The 20,027-nt window shown below is 42.7% G+C and overlaps 1 protein-coding gene and 1 pseudogene across 4 annotated transcripts in view; both read right to left on the bottom strand.

Annotated features, from left to right (window-relative positions):
* The window catches only part of FMN1 (formin 1), a gene marked incomplete at its 5' end in the record, with an annotated part of 348,552 nt that overhangs the window by 21,991 nt on the left and 306,534 nt on the right, over positions 1 to 20,027 (bottom strand). For all 3 annotated transcript variants that reach the window (XM_081137909.1, XM_081137910.1, XM_081137911.1), the window contains 2 exons: positions 13,139 to 13,288; positions 18,093 to 18,144. In XM_081137909.1, coding sequence (XP_080994035.1) covers positions 13,139 to 13,288; positions 18,093 to 18,144 — 202 coding nt within the window. The remainder of the gene's footprint in view (positions 1 to 13,138; positions 13,289 to 18,092; positions 18,145 to 20,027) is intronic.
* LOC308564418 (small ribosomal subunit protein eS1 pseudogene) lies at positions 1,792 to 9,062 on the bottom strand (annotated as a pseudogene). Its single transcript has 2 exons — positions 9,059 to 9,062; positions 1,792 to 2,490 (listed from the first exon to the last, which is right to left on the bottom strand). The product of its transcript is annotated as a small ribosomal subunit protein eS1 pseudogene (transcript).

Genomic DNA, 20,027 nt, shown 5'->3' with positions numbered 1-20,027 from the left:
AGAGCAACGAGGATTTTTAGGGCAGCGAAAATACTCTGTATGATGTCATAACGGTAAATACAAGTCATCATATATTTGTCCAAACACCAAGAGTGAACCATAAAGTAAACTATGGACTTTGGGTGATTATAATGCATCAGTACAGGTTCATCCTTGTTGCCTTTTTCAAAGGTACCATTCTGATGAGTAATGTTGATAATGGGGAAGGCTACGCATGCATGGGGACATATGTGGGAAATCTCTGTACCTCCATCTCAGTTTGGTTATAAATCTAAAACTTCTCTAAAAAAAATAAAGTCTTCTTTAAATGAGGGGGGGAAAAAGGCACCTGGTCAGATGGCTCAGTTGGTTGGAGTGTTCTCCAGTACACCAAAAATAAAAACCAAAAAACCAAGGTTGCGGGTTCCATTCTGGGTTAGGGCACATGCCCAGGTTGCAGGTTTGATCCCCGGCCAGGGTGTGCATGGGAGGCCACGGATCGATGTTTCTCTCTCACATTGATCTCTCTCTCTCTCTCTCCTCCTCTGTCTTTCTCCTTCTCTGTCTAAAATCAATAAAAACATATCCTTGGGTGAAGAGTAAACAAAAAAGAAAAAAAAAAAGGGTAAGAGAATACTGTTCTGTTTTAAACATCTATTGGTGGTATTTGTTAGAAATTACCTTAAATGATAGTGGCCAATGCATTTTAGCAAGTAGAAAAATATACAACCTGGTAATATTACCGAGGCATACTTGTTAATAAATCATTCCTTTTCTGTAATGCGGAGAATAGGACCAAGGAAGGGACGTCGGGAGTGCAGAAGTTTTTGCCTACAGAGCTACCAGCTTCAAAGAGGAAACTCTATCAGACATCGAGCACTGTGTGATCCAGAAACATGAATCACTGCACAACCCAGACCATGTACACATCTTGACTGAAGACCCTGTAAGTCACACTGTGGATAAAGGCAAAGAAAAGGGAGGCTTTGCAGGGAATGCGGTTCATGAGATGCAGGATGGTGAAAACATGAAATCTGAGCGGCCGTAACGTGAGTCTCTTTAAAGAAGACTTACTGTCACTCATCACTAAGGGGGGGGGGGGTCAAAGCAGTCCATGTGCCAGCACGTGTAGCAGTGGGCCTCTAAGCCAGCGGGCCACAGGGAATGCCTGAAAAGTTCCCTCAAAAGCAGGAATAAAAGCTGAAGACCCAAACCACACCACTAGACTAATCCTAAAATTTAAAGACGCGTCAACCCGAATCTCTCTAATGGGGACAAGAACTCTTCATTCTGGTGACTGTTCTGAAATACATGGAGAAACATCATCAACAAAGGAACATGAGAAAAACATGCCTCTGTCACTGGCCCAGTAAATTCTGGCCTTAGGCCCTTTGAATGGTGGATAAGGTTTTGGTGGGATGGAAAAGAAATTGGCACCTACTGGAGATCACACTTGTAAAATGAATTACTTGCCAGTCTGACTACCCAGTATGGGTTGGCTTTAGCAAACGTGATTAGAGAGAGCTCCTTCTAACAGCAAATGATGGTATATTTATGGTCTCCCTTTGGGAAATATGATCAGAGAAGAGGTATAAGAAGCTGCAAAGTGAAATACCAACTGGCTATTTACTCCTTTGTTATGAGCTCCTTGCAGCCTTGGGGGCCGGAGAACAAAGAACAGCAGAAAGGAGGCTGGAAAGGTGTGGAGGTGCTTTCTCAACTAGGAAAGCTCAGCACCACGTGATTTATGCCACTTCAGATGGAGAAGATTGAGGGTAATACCCCCCAAATATTATTTTTTATTTGTCACCATTAAGTCTGAATTTTAAACAGATTCTTGGCCTGGGGCTCATATCCAGCAGCTCGTTCAACTTTAGCACCTGTCTCATCCCCAGTAGCTTTTTCAGAACTGCGACCTTCACCAGGAAGCTCCGTGAACTTTCCCAATTCAAACTTGAGCTTCTTCAGTATTTTGACTTTTCTAACAAAGATATGGAGCAGATAAACAGACTGGCAAGCCTCTTCTACTGTGTCTTTTCCAATGTTATCTGGAGTCAATGTATTGACCACTCCTTTCAAGTCATTTATCTGTGCCTCTCGGGTAATGATTTCCATCATCTTCTTTCAGATTTGCCAGACCTATTGATGCCGAACACAAGAGGTGAGGTCTTCCGAACCTGATTGTTGCATTTTTTAGAAAAACCAACACAGAATAGATGAATAACCATGAGTAGTCTTGAACATGAGCTTCAATCATGCTCTGTCATTTTTTGACCATGGAGCACATTTTGTCACAGGTAAGATCCATGCCACAGAAATCAGTCAGGCAGTTTTTGCCCTTAATGTCCTCAGTAATTAGTTTGCATTTTCTAAATGCAACTTCATCATTCTGCAGATCAGCTAGGCTCACTCCAAAAACACAGCCCTTGAGACCATCAGCTGCAATTTTAGTTCCTCAAATTCTCGTGACTAGTGTTTTTCCAATATTTCTCATATTGAACATAGCTGGTGCTTTCACATTACATCAATCCTTCTTAGAAAGTGGGTCAACTGCTTTCTTCTTGGCTCCCTTTTCATAAGGTACTTGTTCTTACCCACAACCACTGTGCTGCCCAGAGAGCCAAGAGGGAGGGTAATATCTTGATCTTTTCCTCACCAGGTCTACCTGAAGCATAGCTAGCACTAACGTCATAGGGTGGTTTTAAATGTGCTTTTAGAAGGACATGGCTATGCCAGGCCATGCTCCAGTCATTGCCTGGTAATCCGCACATTAGAGGTAAGGCTCTGGGTGCTCTCTAGGGTTTGTTTGGGGCCTTTTGATAATCCTCAGCTCTCCATGAGGTACTATCCTCAGTTCACCGAGTCAGGTTGTTTCTCCATAGCTGGGGGAAAAGGGGCTAATATCCAACTTCGGTTCTAAATTACTAAGTGCAACCACAGAGACCTGCCAGGGGCTGAAGGAACCTCCCTTATTTCTACCCTTCTGGACAAAAACTACCTCTCCAGGTATTTCTGAATTCTTGATAAAACTATTACACACGGAAAATAGTTATGGAAGTGAATGAAATAAGTCAACCTTCACTGTCAGTAAAAAACAAACACCACAAAGACCAAACTCCTTAGTTCTCAGTGTAAAGAGAAATGTCTTCCTCATTGCAGCCGTTGATGAAAACATTACTGACTAGTTTATGTTTCCAAAGGGCAAGAAAATAAAACTGAAAGATGAGAGCCATAGACAATATGAAATAATGAGTAACCCCACAATCAGTTATCTCAGACAGACCAGCAGGACCACATACTTGAACAGACACACACTCTTCTATGCTCCTTCTCTCTAAAGAGTCTGACCCTTGACCCTGAGTACCCCTCACCTCCACGTTTCTCCCCAGGTCAGCTTCAAGCAGGTCTGAGATGAAAAGACCTGGCTCCTTACACATCAGAATCTAGTCTCTAAAAGTTAGTCCATGATAAATCAGCCCATCACTTCTACTTCCTAAATGTGACAATTTTACCTACCCCATTCTTAAGCTATTTTTCTATTTACAATGAAGGCAGTCTTCTTACAGACCAAATTTCACCAGCTACAGGGTCAGCCACTTCATGGTTTTCACGGGCTATCACTTGTAGCACCCAAACACATTTTGAAAGCAAATGATTAATTGCAGAACAAAAGCCGCTTCCGTTTGCAGAGCTTCTCCCCCAGGCCACAGGGGAGTGGAAGTGGGGGGGGGGGTGTCCCTGGACTTGCCCTGGAATGCATGATCAGTTAAAGCCAATCACTCTGCACTTGGTAGACGAAACACCCCGAGCCGCCCGGCGATGTAGGTGCGGAGTGAAAGGTAACAGCATTGCATTTCCTTGTTCGGGGAGAGGTAGGTGTCTGGGAGACAGATTGGAAACTGAAGTCGGCCCTGTGTCATAAATCTGCACATTTAATTGCAATGCACGGCTAGTCTTTGGAAGGCCTTTCCAATCCTGATAATGAAGACATGCATGTGCTTGTAGACGCCAACTCCCCCCTTTGATTTTGAAACCTGCACCACCTACTGAGTCTCACCAAAAACTAGAACTGATCAGAGGCTGTTTGCACGGTGACTAAAACAAAAGGTTGAGGGAACAGGGGAGATTGTGTGGAGCAGGCAGCCTTTCTGGCGCCCCTTAAATCATACTTCCCAGGCAGACCCCTATTCCATCTAGTCTATGCCCAAGGCAGGAGCTGTCAGGAGGCCCACAGATAAGCAATTTAGAAATATTCTAGCTGAATGAAGGAGACTTACTTTGGGTTTCCATTGCTGTCTGCCAAGCTAGGGAAATAGAGTGCAGACAGATGCTCTCTAAGGTTCTTATTTGAGCTCCACAGAGGTTTGAGGCTTGGCATAGCCATGAACCCCAAGGATCTTCACTTTCTTTTTTTTCTAGTTTTTTTTTTTTTTTTTTAAAGACAAATTGAAAGTAATACAGTCAAGAACAGAGAAGGTGATTGTTTTATTCCATTGACTAATCTTCCTTGTTCTGAACATGTCTATTCTCTATATAACAAAGCTCTTAAGATTTTAAATCCTTGGGGAAAGGCAACCCATATGGGATGTATTTGGGGAATTCTACCACCAAAACCAAATAAATAAGGTCTCTCATCTATCAGCAGCAGACAGAAAATTCTGTAATCAATTTCAACGTGGCAAAAGAGATCACAGTGATTGTTTATTTGTTCAACAAATGTTAATTGAGCACCTACTATTAGTAAGGAAATATAAGGTGCTACAGAGAAAATGAAGAGTTACAAACTCTGCCCTTGTCTTCTAGGGCTTATGATTTATTTAAGGGAGGAATTGTCTATAACTAAAAGAATGAAAAAGAAATAACTAGTGCTATTGAAGAAACAACAACACCCCAGAATTCTGGAGAAAAGACAGCTCACAGAGATTGGGAAAAACTTCATGAAGGAGACAGTATGTGATCCCTAGATTGAATTCATCCAGAATAGGGTCTCATAGCTTGTACAGCAGTTAATACATAATAGTATTTTAAAAGAATCTGTTTAAATCAAGCTGATTAAGCTGCAAATTTATATTATTGGAATGCAAAATACAAATGCAGGCAAGGCTGACTGATGTGGACTGATGCACTCAGAGAGGAAAATGGAAAACACTGCGGCAGTTAGGCTGGCCCCAGAAATCACACTATGTGATTCTTCCAAAATGTGTGCTGAGCCTCCAAGTCCAGGCCTTTGCCATGTGATCTCCAAGAACATCCTTACCCCTTTCTTCTCTAAGTAACTGAATTTATCAGTGGTCAATACCCAGCTCATTTCCTACTTAAAATCACAGTAAATCAGGGTTGGAAGAGACCTTCAAGATGACCTAGGTCTAGCAGTTCCTAAACTTGGCTGAGCATGCAGCAAGATCCACTGGGGAGGTGTCTTCCTCCCACCTCCAAAGCTTGCCTGATATATTTAAGTAAGGGATGGGTGAAGCCAAGACATTTATTGAGGTGAACAGACACAAAATGTGTTCTTGCTCTGCCTTCCCTGGGGGAGCTTCCTAAAACTATAGGTCCCTCCACTCCCCACCCTGGAATTATGATTTAGATTTGTTTACATTTCTACAAGGCTCTCCAGGTGATTTGGCAGATCTGCCGGATTTGCGAGCGACTGATCTCCAACGTTCTCCCAGTGGCTCCTGAGTCCCCTCTACAACCTTCTGCCTAGGCTGGTCCTGTTTATGACTAAACAGCTTCCGTAGACCCTCCCTGGCTTACACATTTCTTTGTGATCATTTCCTCCTTCAAACTCTTACACCACCCAGGATCTTCAATGCTCACTTAGAATCATTTTGTTCTATGCTCTGAAGTCCTTTCCACATCAATAAACAATATTAGGCTCTGTGCTGAAGAAGGGACCATGGAAGACAGAACAAGGAATGGGTTTGTATTGAACAGGTGGGAAAATACACATAATTGTTATAAGAACAAGTTGGAATGAATTGCTAAAGGAGGGTAAGGAAAATATGCTGTCAGAGACCAGAAGAAAAGGTAGTTCTACTTAGAGGCAACTCAGAAAATTTCTAGGGGAGCTGGTGTTAGAGGTAACCATTAAAAGGTGGTTATATTTTGACCAACAGGAAGTAACCAGGGACAACGCAAGGTAAAGAAATCATCCAGTGGGAATTCATGGCAGGAACGGGCAGGTGTGAGAAGCAGTGGGTCGTCATGGTGGGTACACGTGGGATGAGATACAGAAAATGAGGCTGGAAAGTGAATTAAGAGCAAGGTTTTGGAGGCTCACGCTCTATTTGGGAGAGAATATGAACACCTGAAAGAGCTCGGGCTTTAGCGTCAAATAAGAACCTGGGTCTTTTGCCCCAGTACTATTGCTTACTAGTGAAACTGACGTTGGCAATTCGTTTACTCCCTCCTGTGCTTCCCTGTGAAACAGCAAAACACCTTCTTTACAGGGCTGTTCTTTCAAGGACCCAACCAATGAATGAATATAAATACCAACCTTATACATATATGGCTAATTCTCTTCCCTTCATTTCATCGGTGATAGAAAACAACAGAACATATTTGAAGAAATAGATGTGACCTAACTTAGGTTGTAGAAAGACAACTGGATACAAAAGAATACTGAAGAGGAAACTGAAAAACTATGGGCAGAGAGTACAGTTAGGAGGATGTTTCAATATCAGGTGAGAGATGAGGTCCTGAACTAGGGCAAAGCCCACTGTGAAAACAGGGTAAAGAAGGATAGCCACTGAGGAGGCAACACTGAGACGTCAGCAACTGGTGGGAAGTGAATCTTATGGCATTAAAGATGATTCGGGTTTCTAGCCTGTCTTTTGCTTCTAGGAAGATAGTGGTGCAATTGAAAGTTAGGGAACCAAAGAAGAGTAGGCCTCCGTGGAGACAGAATAAATTCTAACGGGGATGGCTGAATTGCAGGGGAGGGCTGGGCATCCTGTGGGAAGGTTTGGTGGGCTCCAGGAGATCTGGGTCTAAGAATTAGAACTAAGAGGTTGGCGCTGGGTAGGAAGACTCAGGAGGCCTTGGCAAAGAGGTGATAGGTGGAGCTGTGAAAATAGTTGGGACTAGCTAGGGGGAGAGCACTGAGTAGAAAAGAGGAACTCTGAGGTCTGAACCTTGGGGGAAGGTTCAGGCTTCAGGAAGAGCAGGCAAAGAGGAGCTACTGGAGAGGAAGGAGGGGTGGCCACCGCCACAGAAACATACTCAGAATACTGTCAGAGCAGCGAGGCGCTTCAAGCTGGAAGAAACCATCTTCAGAGTCAAAAGCTAGTAGTGGTAAGGAGTTAGAAAGAGCCATTGGATTTCACAAATAAGAAAGGTGGCAAAGTCTGCTAATGGTCTCAACATTCCTTTTTCCTGCTGCCGTTAGTCATAGAACCCATGAGTCCTTAGCTGGGCACATGGTTCCCGGACAAGCCTACATTTCCCGGGCTCCCTTGTATACAGCCACGAGGCTAAGTTTTTCCCAATGAAACGTGTGCGTCTTCCAGGCCACACGCTTAAAAGGAAAGGCTGTGCCCTCCCCTTCCTACTGGCAGGAACTCGGCAGGAGCGATGCTGGTGGACATGATGAGAGCCATCTTCAACCCTGTGACTAAGGGGACACACCTTCATGGTGGCTGCCACAGGACAGGAGCAACCTGAGCCCCCCACATTCAAACAATTTGTGACTAAGGGGACACACCTTCATGATGGCTGCCACAGGACAGAAAGAACCTGAGACCCCCCACATTCAAATAGCTTGCACTCAAATTATTATGCAAAAGTAAAATAAATATTTTTTGTTTAAGCAACAGTTATTTTGGTCTTTGTTATGGCGACTGAGGCTTTATCCTTAATGATACAGGAAAGAGTGAGTTTGTGCAAAGGAAAACGTAGCAAAGAAATTAACATAAACTCTTCCTTTAGGAAGCTAGAAGGAAGAGGAGAGCCAGAGGGAACAATAGTTTCCACAGAAAAGGGGCCCAAAAGAGGTGTTTTAGTGTGTGTTTTTTTAAATCAACGATTTTATAATTCTTGCCCGGCTGGGGACGACCTAGGATCTAGGTGATCGGGGTTCGATTCCCGGTCAGGGCACATGCCCAGGTTGTGGGCTTGATCCCCAGTTGGGGGTGTGCAGGAGGCAGCGGATCAATGACTTTCTCATCATTGATGTTTCTGTCTCTCTCTCCCTCTCCTTTCCTCTCTCTGAAATCAATAAAGATATATTTTTTTAAAGAAAGAATTAAAAAACACACAAAGGGAATTTTTAATTAAAAAATAAATAAAGTCTATTCCTCTCCTTATTCATGGCATAGTTTTAATTTTGCAGCAGTAATTTTAAATTTACTGCTTGGGAAAGAAGCGGGTTTTATTTTTCGTGATTACGATGATTCTGTTTATAAGTTAGCTCTTTGGGACACTTACTGTTTGTGGGTTCCACAGAACTGACTTCAACTGTGACTGAGGAAAATTCAAAGTTTTGCCAGCCAACTAGAAGGTGATTTGTATAATTAAGTGGGTAAATTAAATGGGTCCCTTAAAATATGAAGCTTGCTAGTAGTGAAGTGTACACAAACCATTTAACCACAAACGGAGGGCGAGGGAAGAGAAAGTTAACTTGTGAGAGGTTACTGTAATGATCATGGATGCATGTCAGCAGGAAAGCAGATTTCAATAAATGGAAATGTTAGCTCATGGAACTTTTTCCAGGAATAACTTTCTCATATGAGGAGAAGAATTCCTACATCGTCTACACTGCAATCAATGGCTTCTTTGTGGGTTGAGTGACGGTCTCTCTAAGTCCCCAACTCCTGCTCCTAACGTGACCTGAGCAACAGGGAGCTCTGAGAACAGCTTGGGGATAACCCCACAATAGCTAGAACCATCTGCTGTCAAGGGGATGGCAGTTGCATCATTAACCATAATAGCTGCAAATAATATACTTAAAACAAAACCCCTGTTGGTGTTTAGCTGAACTAAAGAAACAGTAGTGTAAATTATAGCTATGTGCGTAACAGAATTTCTTATTTGCATTTCACATAAAATTCACCAAGCTCCTTATTCACTCATTACTTACCCATTATGGGTTTTTTAAATGGCACTTTGAAAGTTTGCTTTGGCTCAGGGTGAATTATTTGCCAAGACTTGATTCCTGGAGTCATGACTCCTCGGGGACTTCTTTACCTTTTGGCAAATTCATAGCTCGTTTTGTGGGTGGTAGTGGTTTGTGGCCTTTATGTATGTATGTGTGGTCATATGAGGGGAGTAGTCTTAGGATATCCTAAGTGGTGGAACATTTCATAAGGAAGGATCCTATATCCGGGAGTAATTAAACAGGGAGTAAGAGTAGTAATAAATGTAGCAGCAAAATTAGGTTACTTCTTTGCAACTATGCATGTGCTTGAATAATCTGCTGATTTAATGGTTGGAAGAAATGTGTATTACAAACATCCATAGAAGGTTTGTGTATCAGGAGGCACAAATACAAAAGTGCATGAGAAAGGTAAAATTGAGGCAAAGCTGTTTTTGAGAATAAAAATCCCGATGACATTTAATAAGCCATAAATGCAAGGTTGGGTACAGACGAGCAGAGGAAAGTATTTTTTTGCATGTACACTTTCCAAAAAAAAAAAGTGGTTTTTAAGACCAACAGCAGTATTTTAGGGGAAGAACTGGGGACATAAGGCAAGGTAGCTGTAGACATTTACCAGTTCCAAGAGGGCAACGAAAATTCTCCCTGCTCCAAACCTCCCCCCACTCACTGCCAGACGCTGGCTTGAATGTCTTCCAATGTAGTCTCTAATGAGCTCAAGATTAATGAAAAGGAGCATTTCAGAAATTAAACATACGGTTTTTTAGAATATTAGAAAAGTAGTTTCTAGATTTATAGAGATTTCAAGCTAGAAGAAATCATCGCGTACATCTAGTTCCAGCTTCCTCCCATACATACATTTTACAGACGTGATAGGTCGCTGGGTCCCCCAGGTAATAATAAGTGATTGGTAGAAGGTCAACTAGCAAATTAATGGCGTAAAAATGCTGGTTTCTAACTCTCTGTTTAGAGGTGTTTTTCTCACTGGTGAGCACTCGTTGCCTGTACCCATAAGGGGTAAGGGAAGGGCCTGGCACCTTTTACTGGAGGGTGAGTTCCAGTACCGGGGCAGCAGGAAGACTGGGTGGGCGACAGAAAAAAGGTCTAGGGAGTGGCACATTCTGGATCTGTGCTGGGCACAGAAGTTTGCTCTTTTGCCTACTTTGGCTCAAAGGACAAGGAAAGTTCAATGCCATCAATACACCACCCATCGTACAGCAGCTTGCTCTTCTCCTGGATCTAGTGAATTTGCAGGTGAACCATATGGCCAGTGACATACCATCTCTTCTGCTCACACACAGCACGGCGCCCTGACGCCTGGGAAGGGCAGGGTTCATCACTCACTCACAAGGCGCAAGGCGCAGGGGCACCGGACGCTCTTAGACCGTCACCTGTGTGTTTAGAATTGTTTCGGGTTTCACGAGGGGCAGTTGTTACCCCGATATGGAGCTGCATCAACTCAATTCTGCATCAGGCTAGTGTGTTTTCATGGAAACCATACTAAGCAGAGCAAGAAGTAAAGAATTTCTACCGCTTGAAATTGACCTCAAGTGGCTTAAGGTTGTTTTTGGTTCCCTTCCACTTAGAAGTGAATCTGTCCCTTCGAAAAGACTATTATTGATCCTTCATTTCCCCTAATATCTGGGGTTTTAGTTGGGCTTCAGATATATCTAAAAACCAAGTGGTGAAATTTCTCCTGATGTGATCCAAACCACTGTTTTCTTTTTCCTCATAATTACAAGCCATCAGGTTTTCATTTGAATTTTGTTTTTGAGGATGACTTTGCGCTATGTTATGTTACCTTCTGGCATTTAGTGTTGTTGGCATTTATTGGATTTCTGGGAATAGTATAATAAAAAATGATAATATCAAACACCATTAATTAGGTGTCAAAGTAATCACACTGTTTCTCATTTTAATTAAAATAGAAGAATTCAAGTTAATTTGCTTATTTTACTATAGTAATATGTGATTAAATGTTGATAAACATTTAAAATCCTTAGCAGACAGAGGACAATTATAAAACATCCTCACTTCACAAGAAAATCCGGGATATTAATCAATTTGTTTAACTGGCTAAGCAGTAATAAACACAATGTGCTAACATCTCTTAGCAAATAGATTTTTTGTAAACAAGCTGCTTCCAAAAATATTTTATGAGCCGTCATCGTCGTTAACTTTCAAAGATGCTATTGTTTGTGTTGGAAACCTTGGTGATCCATCTCGCACAGTGTGGCTGGAATGAAGGGCCCCTGAAACTGGTCAATAAGAAGAACCGGAGAGGGTCCTGTGAAGTCATGACCCTTGGAAGGTGTTGGTTTACAAAGTGTGAAGTGGGCGATTCACCAGCTGCACCCAGGAAGCAGCGCTGAGAATGCCTGTGGCTAGGAATCGAGGATGTGTCATTTTAAAGGACACCACCTCCACTGCAGACACACAACTTATCTGGCTTCACTTCAGTGACAGGGGAAAAACTCCTTAATTTGGAATATACTTGAGTATTTCAACAGAAGATTATTACAGTGAAAAGCAATTCATTACCCTCTCTATTGTTTTACATTTTTGGACTGTTTTTTAGGGCTCCAACCTCAAGGACAAATCCACTAAGGACTATGCTCAAAATGTGAGGTGCAAAATCTTAAGCCAAGGCCATGTATTCAGAGCCCACTGCGGGGTTTCCTGGCCTTCAGGTGTGGACCTGGAGAGGGAGAGGATCTTGGCATTACCACTCTCCTACGAAGCTCATGAAACAGAACTTATTCCGGAGAAGCTGAAAGAGTTAAATTAGCAATTGCAGGGCAAGAGCAAAAGAGTTGGGTGTCAAGAGTTTTAGGATTTTTTTTCATGTAGTTATCAACGACCTATTTTCTTAAAAATGTCATTTAACTATTTCTCTGCTTCAGTTTCTCCATACAATGGATGTACTAACTTTAATTCCCATGTTCCCAGAGAGGCAATGGGGGAAAGGTATGTTGATAAAAGCTCTTCGACTTCCTTAGAAAGAGAGCAGGCTTTTGAAAAAATTCCCCAAGAAAATATTTAGATACTCAGCAATACTGGGTTAAAGTCTCTAAATTTTTGATCACTTTAAAAATAGCTTTTTGAGGTGAAACATATTAGTGTATTGTGGGTGTAAATATATTATGCATATACCTTTTCTCTGATTACAAAGTAAAGAACAAAGATACTCAATTAAGGAATTTTAGGTCTCGATATTCAGTGAGATACAGATGCTTTCATTAAATAAATCATTTCCCTTAATTGGTAGTATTTTTTGGTCTCCTTCCACCCTACTTTGATTGACACTCTTATGCATCTGTTCTGCAGGGGTAGGAGCAAGACTGTTTGAAGTTTAAATCCATGACACCCTCTGTAGAACAGTGGCAACCTGATCAGAACAGTGATGAAGCAGAAATGCTTTTTTTCCTGATAAACGGCCAAATTCAGTCTCTTTCGAAGAATGAACACACACACACACACACCCTCCCTGTACTCAGAGCTGAGGCTTTCCTTCTACCCCCAACTAATAAAATCAGGAGGCTGCAACGAGGCCGAGCGGCAGGCAGTTTGATGTCCTCAGCAGGATACGGGGAGTCAGAAGTGGCGCTGTAAATCCAGAGCGGGGCTTCAACACTGTGTTAAGTGTGGCCTGAGTCTCAGAGATTTCCCTTTGATGCAAGTTCAGTATATTAATGGGAAAAGCATTCACTTTTATTTGTCTGTACTGTCTGCGACAGCAAGGCTACCTCATTTAGCCTGGGCCAACATGAAAATACACAGAGAAGCAATCTGTTGCAAATTAGCACAGCTCCCCTTTCATTTACTAGCTAGTAATTGGAAGGGGTTAAGAAAGTGTAACTTATCGGACCACGTGAGAGTATCTGCTTGTGTGGACAGCGAGCCTCCACTGAATTTCCCTAGGAGCCCCGAGGCAATAAGCCCTCCTCAGGGCCACGTGGCCTGAAAGACACGGCCGGTGCGTGTGAAATGCGTGCTCTCTGTTAGGTCTGAGGCGCCCTGTTTCCTCGGCTCCCGGGGGAGGATTCACGCCCATCAGGACCTTACCTCTCTTTAGATATGTTTTTACTCTCCCGCTTCCAAATCGTCTTGAAGTCACTGCAGAACTCGTACCACACCATAAACACGTAGTTGGGGGTGATCTCCTTCTCACCAGACTTTGGCTTCATCCCAAAATATCCCACTGTCGTTTCGAAACTGCAACAGGGAGGGGGGAGAAACAGTGAGGCAGAGGGTGAGAAACTGTCAACACCGTTGGGGTAAGGACAGGGGGCACTGGGGGCGGTTCCCACATGTCCATTCTCTGTCTCCATTATTGCGGCTTAGCCTAAACCCCAGAAAACCTCTTCGCTCAAATCCGTTTTCCAAGAAATTCAACTTGACCAGGGACACTTCTGGACATAATCTTATCCATATACAAACCAGCAGGTATAATTCCAGGGGGTGTGTAGGTAGAACTTTTTGGGTTTGTTCTTCATCTCCGACCTATGGCACGTATACCTGCTCTTCATCTGAAGTGTAATGTGACAAGGAACACTGCTGACATATTGATCCTGTAGCATTACACAGTGGTCGGTCAGAGAGCCCACTGGGAATGATTAATCTGTGGAGTGTTTCATGGAAAATCAAGACCATTCTCTTCTTATTCTGGCACCCGCTGGCTTTGTAATCCGGGGCCAATCACTCAGCATCAGACTCCATCTTCTCAAGGGTAAAATAAGAGACTGAGACTCTACGATCTTTAAGGCAGCTATATTTTAAAGCTTTATGTGATACAAAAATACAAACCACCAATGTACAAAAATATATGTATAACTGAGGGCATAGCAAGGTTTGGGTGGAAAATCATCTTTGATCTTAGTAAATAATCTCCAGTCTGGTCCAGGATTTGCAAAGTAGATTCCCAGATATCACTAAGAACCTCCTGACTACCCCAATGAGGTTCACTGCACACCAGACTACCGGGCCTCCCAAGCAGCCCTTCTTGGAGGCACTAGCTTTGCAGCAATTTATAGCTCTGCACTCAATCTTTCTACCCACCCACCCCCACCCACCCCAAGCCTCACAAGCTCATTTGCCATGAGCAAGAACACTTAAATAAATGGCTCTCTTTTCTAGGGTGTTGGAAACTAATCAAAGCAGGAATGGCTGGCCAGGTTTATTACTACTCAATCCTCTATCATCTGTTCAGACACAGCATTTTTTTGCGGCCATCCTGAATACTGAGTTCCTAATGGAACTCTATTCAATGGTGATTGTAAAACCTCGAAGCCCCGTTACTATTACGGAGCATACTTTCATCTCGTTCTCAGTTATTGGCCAATATGTATCTCATAAGATTTTATCACATTTCACAGATGAACTGTTAATTGATTCCATGGCTATGATTAGGCGAGATCCAAGCTGGAGCTGCAGCTCTGAGCCCCATAAATTCTTTGTGCTTCTGTAAATAATAAATCTGTTTTTAATGCAAATTAAAACTACTGGTCAGGGAATTTTGGTTCCCAGTTATTAAAAGACTAGAAGTGTATAAGTGGAGAAAGGCAATAACTGCAGTAATTTCTTAAGGGACTCTCCTATAATACCAAACATACATATTTCGGTATAAAACCAGCAATGGAAGAAAGTAGCAATGTCCACTTTCATCCAGGTAGGACTCCTCATTCTGTGGCAGGAAAAATATTGATAAAACCAGAGCATACTCTATGGCATTTAGTTTTATCTCATTCAAAATGAAAATTATATTTATTGTAGCATGGAAGTACATAAGAGTAGGAACAGGCCATGGTTTTCTTATAGAGTCCTGGGGCTTTCAAATTGGAAGAGACTTACAGGTGAACTCATTTGATATTCTTATTTTGCAGATGAGAAAACAGAGACCGAGAAAGACTGAATGTCCCTATTTATTGGCAGAGTTGGGCCTATATTTTGGGTCCTCTGATTCTCAGGGAAATGCGTTTTCCTCTCTATCCTTCTGTGGCTAATGCTCACTGACACAGGCATTCAAGAAATTCAAGTTATTTTTTTCCTGTTTCTACTTTAGACAATTTGCCCCTGTATCACACATAATGTGCATTCCCCAGCAGAGCACATCATTACTTTTCCTCTTCCTTATATACAGACACATATTTATTTGTGCATTAAAGAGAAGAGAAAGTCTTTCACTCTGAGTCTTCCTACTGTCTGGCAGGTACAGTGAGGGGCACAGAAGCCCCAGTCCTGGTGCGTCCTGGGTCACCCCACCACCTCTGGCCTTACATGGAGTCTAGACTGGGAGACCAAGACCTTGCGCCTGCTGGTGCAGTGGCAGAGAATGACAGCACTGTTTGGGGGAGGGGAGGCATCACAGCGCTGGAGGGAAGCCTGTCATCATCTGTGGGCCTCGCTTTTCCCAACTCTACACTGATGCTAACCACGTACTCTCACCACCACCCCTCTGGGGAGCTGTGAGGTCCTGCTCACTAACCCTCAGAGGGGGTGAAAACTAAAGGAAAGGCAGAACTTCAGCATTTTTCCCCCCTGTGTGTTTTGGAAACGAAGAAGGCAAGCGAACCTCTTCAGAAGAACCAAAGTAAACAGAGTGGCAGAGAATGGCCCGGCCTTGGCACTGCAGCCCTGACGGAGGGCGAGCTGCTCCGGGGGTGTGCCTTAGCTGACTTCAGTGCTGCCCCTTTGTTCAAGGAAAAGTTAAAAGCTAGTCTATGAACCTACAACTATCTGATAAAGTCTAGACTACTGTCCTCCCCAAATAAGACTCCCTTCCTTTCAAATACAATTTCAATTCAGGGAAGACTGATGATTGAAAACCTTCTGAAATTTGGGCTTGAAAATGATCGATCTTAAACAGCCAGGAGAATTTTCTCCAACAGACAAAGGGGCAGTCATGGGTTTTGAAACTTCTGTTTGTCAGCAGATGGCTCTAAATTAGCTTTCAACTTTTAAAAGTGGACAGATTTCTGATCGTGTTTCACAAAACTTTCTCCCTTCGCTCTAAACTATTCCCGGACTCCTTTTCTCCCTGCTGCAATTCGTCTGATTTGTATCTTTCCAGTTCAGCTAAACATTTTTTAAAGTGCAGACAATGATTATATCGAAGAGCCCGTGGCCAACTGAACGCTTTTACTTTTGCCGTACTGAGGGGCCAGCGCAAAACACATCCGCTGATTGTTTTACATGCGTGCCTTCAGAAACTGCTTAGGAAAAGCAAATACCCCTTCGCCTCAGAGTAAATTGTTTCTCTTGAGAATAAAACTTAAGAATTTCCTAAATCTCACACGAATATTGCAACACTGACCACCAACCTCCTTAAAGAGTGTAACCAAACAACTGTGGTTTCTACATTAAAGATGGGATCGGACATATTTCATGTATGACATGAAAGCTAGACTACCTTCACCACAAAGTCACGGAAAACGCTGACAACCAGAATTTATGACCCCCCTCAGCATGGCTAATGCGCAGCAGCAGCTCCGGCCCCTCGAAGGTGGGCCCCCTGTTCCTTACGCAAGAATCTTGAAGTATTAGGAATTGGACATCCACCCCGGAAACTGAATTTCTGTTTGGCCTGATACCCATGTGCCCTTGTTGAGGGTCTCTTTTCTACATGCTGATTATTTCTATAACACAGACGTACTGCTTTTGCACACCAAGGAAGAGAAGCTTATTATAGGGATAAGGCCAATAAGGGGGCACAGAAATCTAAAAACACAACCATGTGACCGTCCTGGTTTTCAAAGATGATCATGTGAAGCTGATAATCACGATTCAAGAATATGTCTGCACTTAGAAAAATGCAGGAGTGGCCTTAACCTAGCTCTCACCTACATTTTAATTTTATTGGTTATAGTGGAGAGCAGGGCAAGATGCTGGGACCTGGCAAAGCAGAGCAGACGATGCTGTCTTCAAGCTTTCAGAACCCTCAGGAGGAAAATGGTTCATTTCCAGAGTTTGTTCATTTGTATTTAGTGAACTCTCCTTACACGTTTGTAAAGCCCATTTTTCCGTACATGTGTTCCCTGCTCTTATCTCTCACTTAACGTTCTAGCACTTTTAGAATTGTACCAGCAAGATTTATCTCAATTCTTTGTGCTGAGTGTGAGAATGCCTCAGTATATTCCCAGGCTCCCCTCTAAGAGAGAGGGATAGCCAAGCTGGACAAGAAAAGCTCTCTGAGGGACCACAGCCGGTGACCACTGGCCTCTACCACTCTGATGGCTATTGAGAGAAGAGCAAATGAGAGGCTTGGATAGGGGAGAGGTTGAACAGAAGACCTCGGAGTCTCTGACAAATTCTTGGGGAGTTTTCCATGTATAGAGGTCATTCCCTTCTCCCCACGATATCCTCTAGGCTTGGAGGAAAGACATGATAAGTCTCTTAGGTGTTTGTAATAATTGGTTGAATCTAGTTGTGATACTAAGAAGCATCACACTGTTCCTGACTTTTGTGGTTCAGGAACAGAGTGACGGAGGAGAGGCAGACAGGTAGAAATAGCATCATGACATATGAGTCACTTCCGAATGATCTCCTGCCTTTTTTTTTTTTTTTAAATCTCCTGCATCTTGAGGAAAAATACTCCCAAGTCCTGCTACAGTGTTTTCACTCCAGCTCTCCACAGACTGCTGTTGTTCATGGACGTACAATCTTAACAAATGGGGCCAAAGGAATGGCCAGTCAGACATTATGCTAATGAAATAGGCCAGTTATACAAGGAATAATACTGTATGATTCCACTTCCATGAGGTAACTACCTAGAGTAGTCAAAGTCACAGAGACAGATATTAGAATGGTGGTTGCCAAGGGCTAGGGGAAGGGAAATGGGGGAATTAGGATTTAATGGGTCCAGAGTTGCCTTTGGAGAAAATGAAAAAGTTCAGGAAATGGGTGGTGGTTATGGTTGCACAGCAATGTGGAATGTATTTAATAATGATGATGATGATGATGATAATAATAATAATAAAATGGCCAGTCAAATAAAGAACCGGAGCCAAGTCAGAATGCTTACCTTTTCTGTGCATTCTCCAAGTGACTTTCTTCCATTTTATGCTCTTTTTTGGCTGTGAAAGAGAAATAGTTATGATTAAAACTATTTTCTTCCATCATATTTTTTGCATAGTATTCTAACTTTGATTATACCCATTTGTTGTCGAAATGAGTCTGAATTCAGGGGTTGGCAGCCCCTGCCATAAGTCCTGGAAAGGGCACTGAATTCATTACATCTACCATCACCGCTTTTTTTCTTTTCTTTTTAAAAAAAATCTTCACCAGAGGACATACTTGGGGGGGGGGAGGGAGAAACATTGATTAGTTGCATCCCGCATGTACCCTGACCAGGATCAAATCCACAACCTAGGTATGTGCCCTGACCGGGCACTGAACCTGTAACCTTTTGGTTTATGGGATGACGCTCCAATAAACTGAGCCACCTGGCCAAGGCTCGTTGCTGATTTTAAAATGTAAGTTTTATCAAGTTATTCCCATGCTTAAATGCTTCCATCAACTTGCCATCACCCTTGACATAACCTTTAAAGTCTTCTCGATGTCCCAGAAGGCCCTGCAAGTCTGCTCCCTGGCTCCTCTGTGACATCGCCTCTTCTCCTCCACGCCCATTCCTTTCCAGGCTGGCTCGCCACCTTGCTGATGCTTGAGGACACCAAGCACCTGCACTGGGGTCTTTGCAGTTGCCTTTCCTCCTCCCTGGGACACCCTGCCCACAGTCTCTGCATGACCGGCTCCCTCACTCTTATAGGTCTCAGCCCAAACATCACCTTCTCTGACCTCACTAAATAAAAGATCAACCTTTACCATGTGTCCTCCCCTCCCCTCTCCTCCCCAACCTCCTCCTTTTACCTTTCCCCCTGTAGCCTTCATCTACCTGATACACTAATTCATTTGCTCATTTGTTTATTATATAACTGACTGTAAGTTCCAAGAAAGAAGTAACTTCACCTGCCTTGTGTTCTGTTATGCCTTAAACATGGGAAAGTGCCTACATATTAAATAAATTCTTTTAGCTTAAAAATGTATATATTGTCCCTGGCCAGTGTGGCTCAGTTGGTTGGGCGTCGTCCTGTGCACAAACAGGTTGCTGGTTTGATTCCTGCTCAGGTTTTGGGTTAGATCCCCAGTAGGGAGAGGGCAGGAGGCAGCTGATCGATGTTTCTCTCTTATAGGTGTTTCTCTCTCTCTCTCTCTCCTCTTCTTTCCCTTCCTCTCTCTCTAGAAAATCATAAACTATTCTTTAAAAAAATGTATATATTGGATATAGGTTGCTTAAAAAGAGAGATAACAGGTTTCCTAAATGTAAAACTTTATATATTTAGACTATGAACATAGGCCAAAGAAGATTGTAAGAATAGTTGTATACTATATTCTCTAAGCCCAGTACATTTCACCTAACAAAAATGATTTCTTTTTATACTGACATGATTTGGCTTTGATAACTATACCATTTTAGGTAAAGTCATAGTTATGGCCATCTTTTGTGGCACAATTCCCCCCCCCCCCCCAAATCCTCCCAGCAGGAATCTCTGTGAATTATTAGTCTGGTTCTTAGCCAATTAGATACAGAGAAGTGACCTATGTCTCTCATAGGTGACACCAAATTCCCCCAAATGTGAAAAACCTAGTGATCTGTTCTTATCCAGTGACTCTTAATTATGTGCATGGTCAAACAAGAGGAAAATTCTTCTGAGGCCTGAGTGATCTCCCTGGAGAACCTTTGCTGTTCTCCGTCACCAAATGGTTTCTAACTGGCTGCTTGCATGCTGTGTTAAGTAGACTGTGGTCAAGCCGTCATTGCATATAAACTTAGTGACAAGAAATACCCTTCCCAAACTGAATTAAGCATTAGAAAAGAATTTAAATGGCTCTATGAATATGGTTATCTGGGGAAAAACTGTATCCAAATATAAAAAGAGGTACTACTAAGAGCAATGCA

Source organism: Miniopterus schreibersii (assembly GCF_964146895.1).
Source record: "Miniopterus schreibersii genome assembly, chromosome: 1".
NCBI classification, from domain to species: domain Eukaryota; kingdom Metazoa; phylum Chordata; class Mammalia; order Chiroptera; family Miniopteridae; genus Miniopterus; species Miniopterus schreibersii.
The sequence above is the reverse complement of the archived record's forward strand: the minus strand, read 5'-3'. Positions and strand labels throughout refer to the sequence as shown.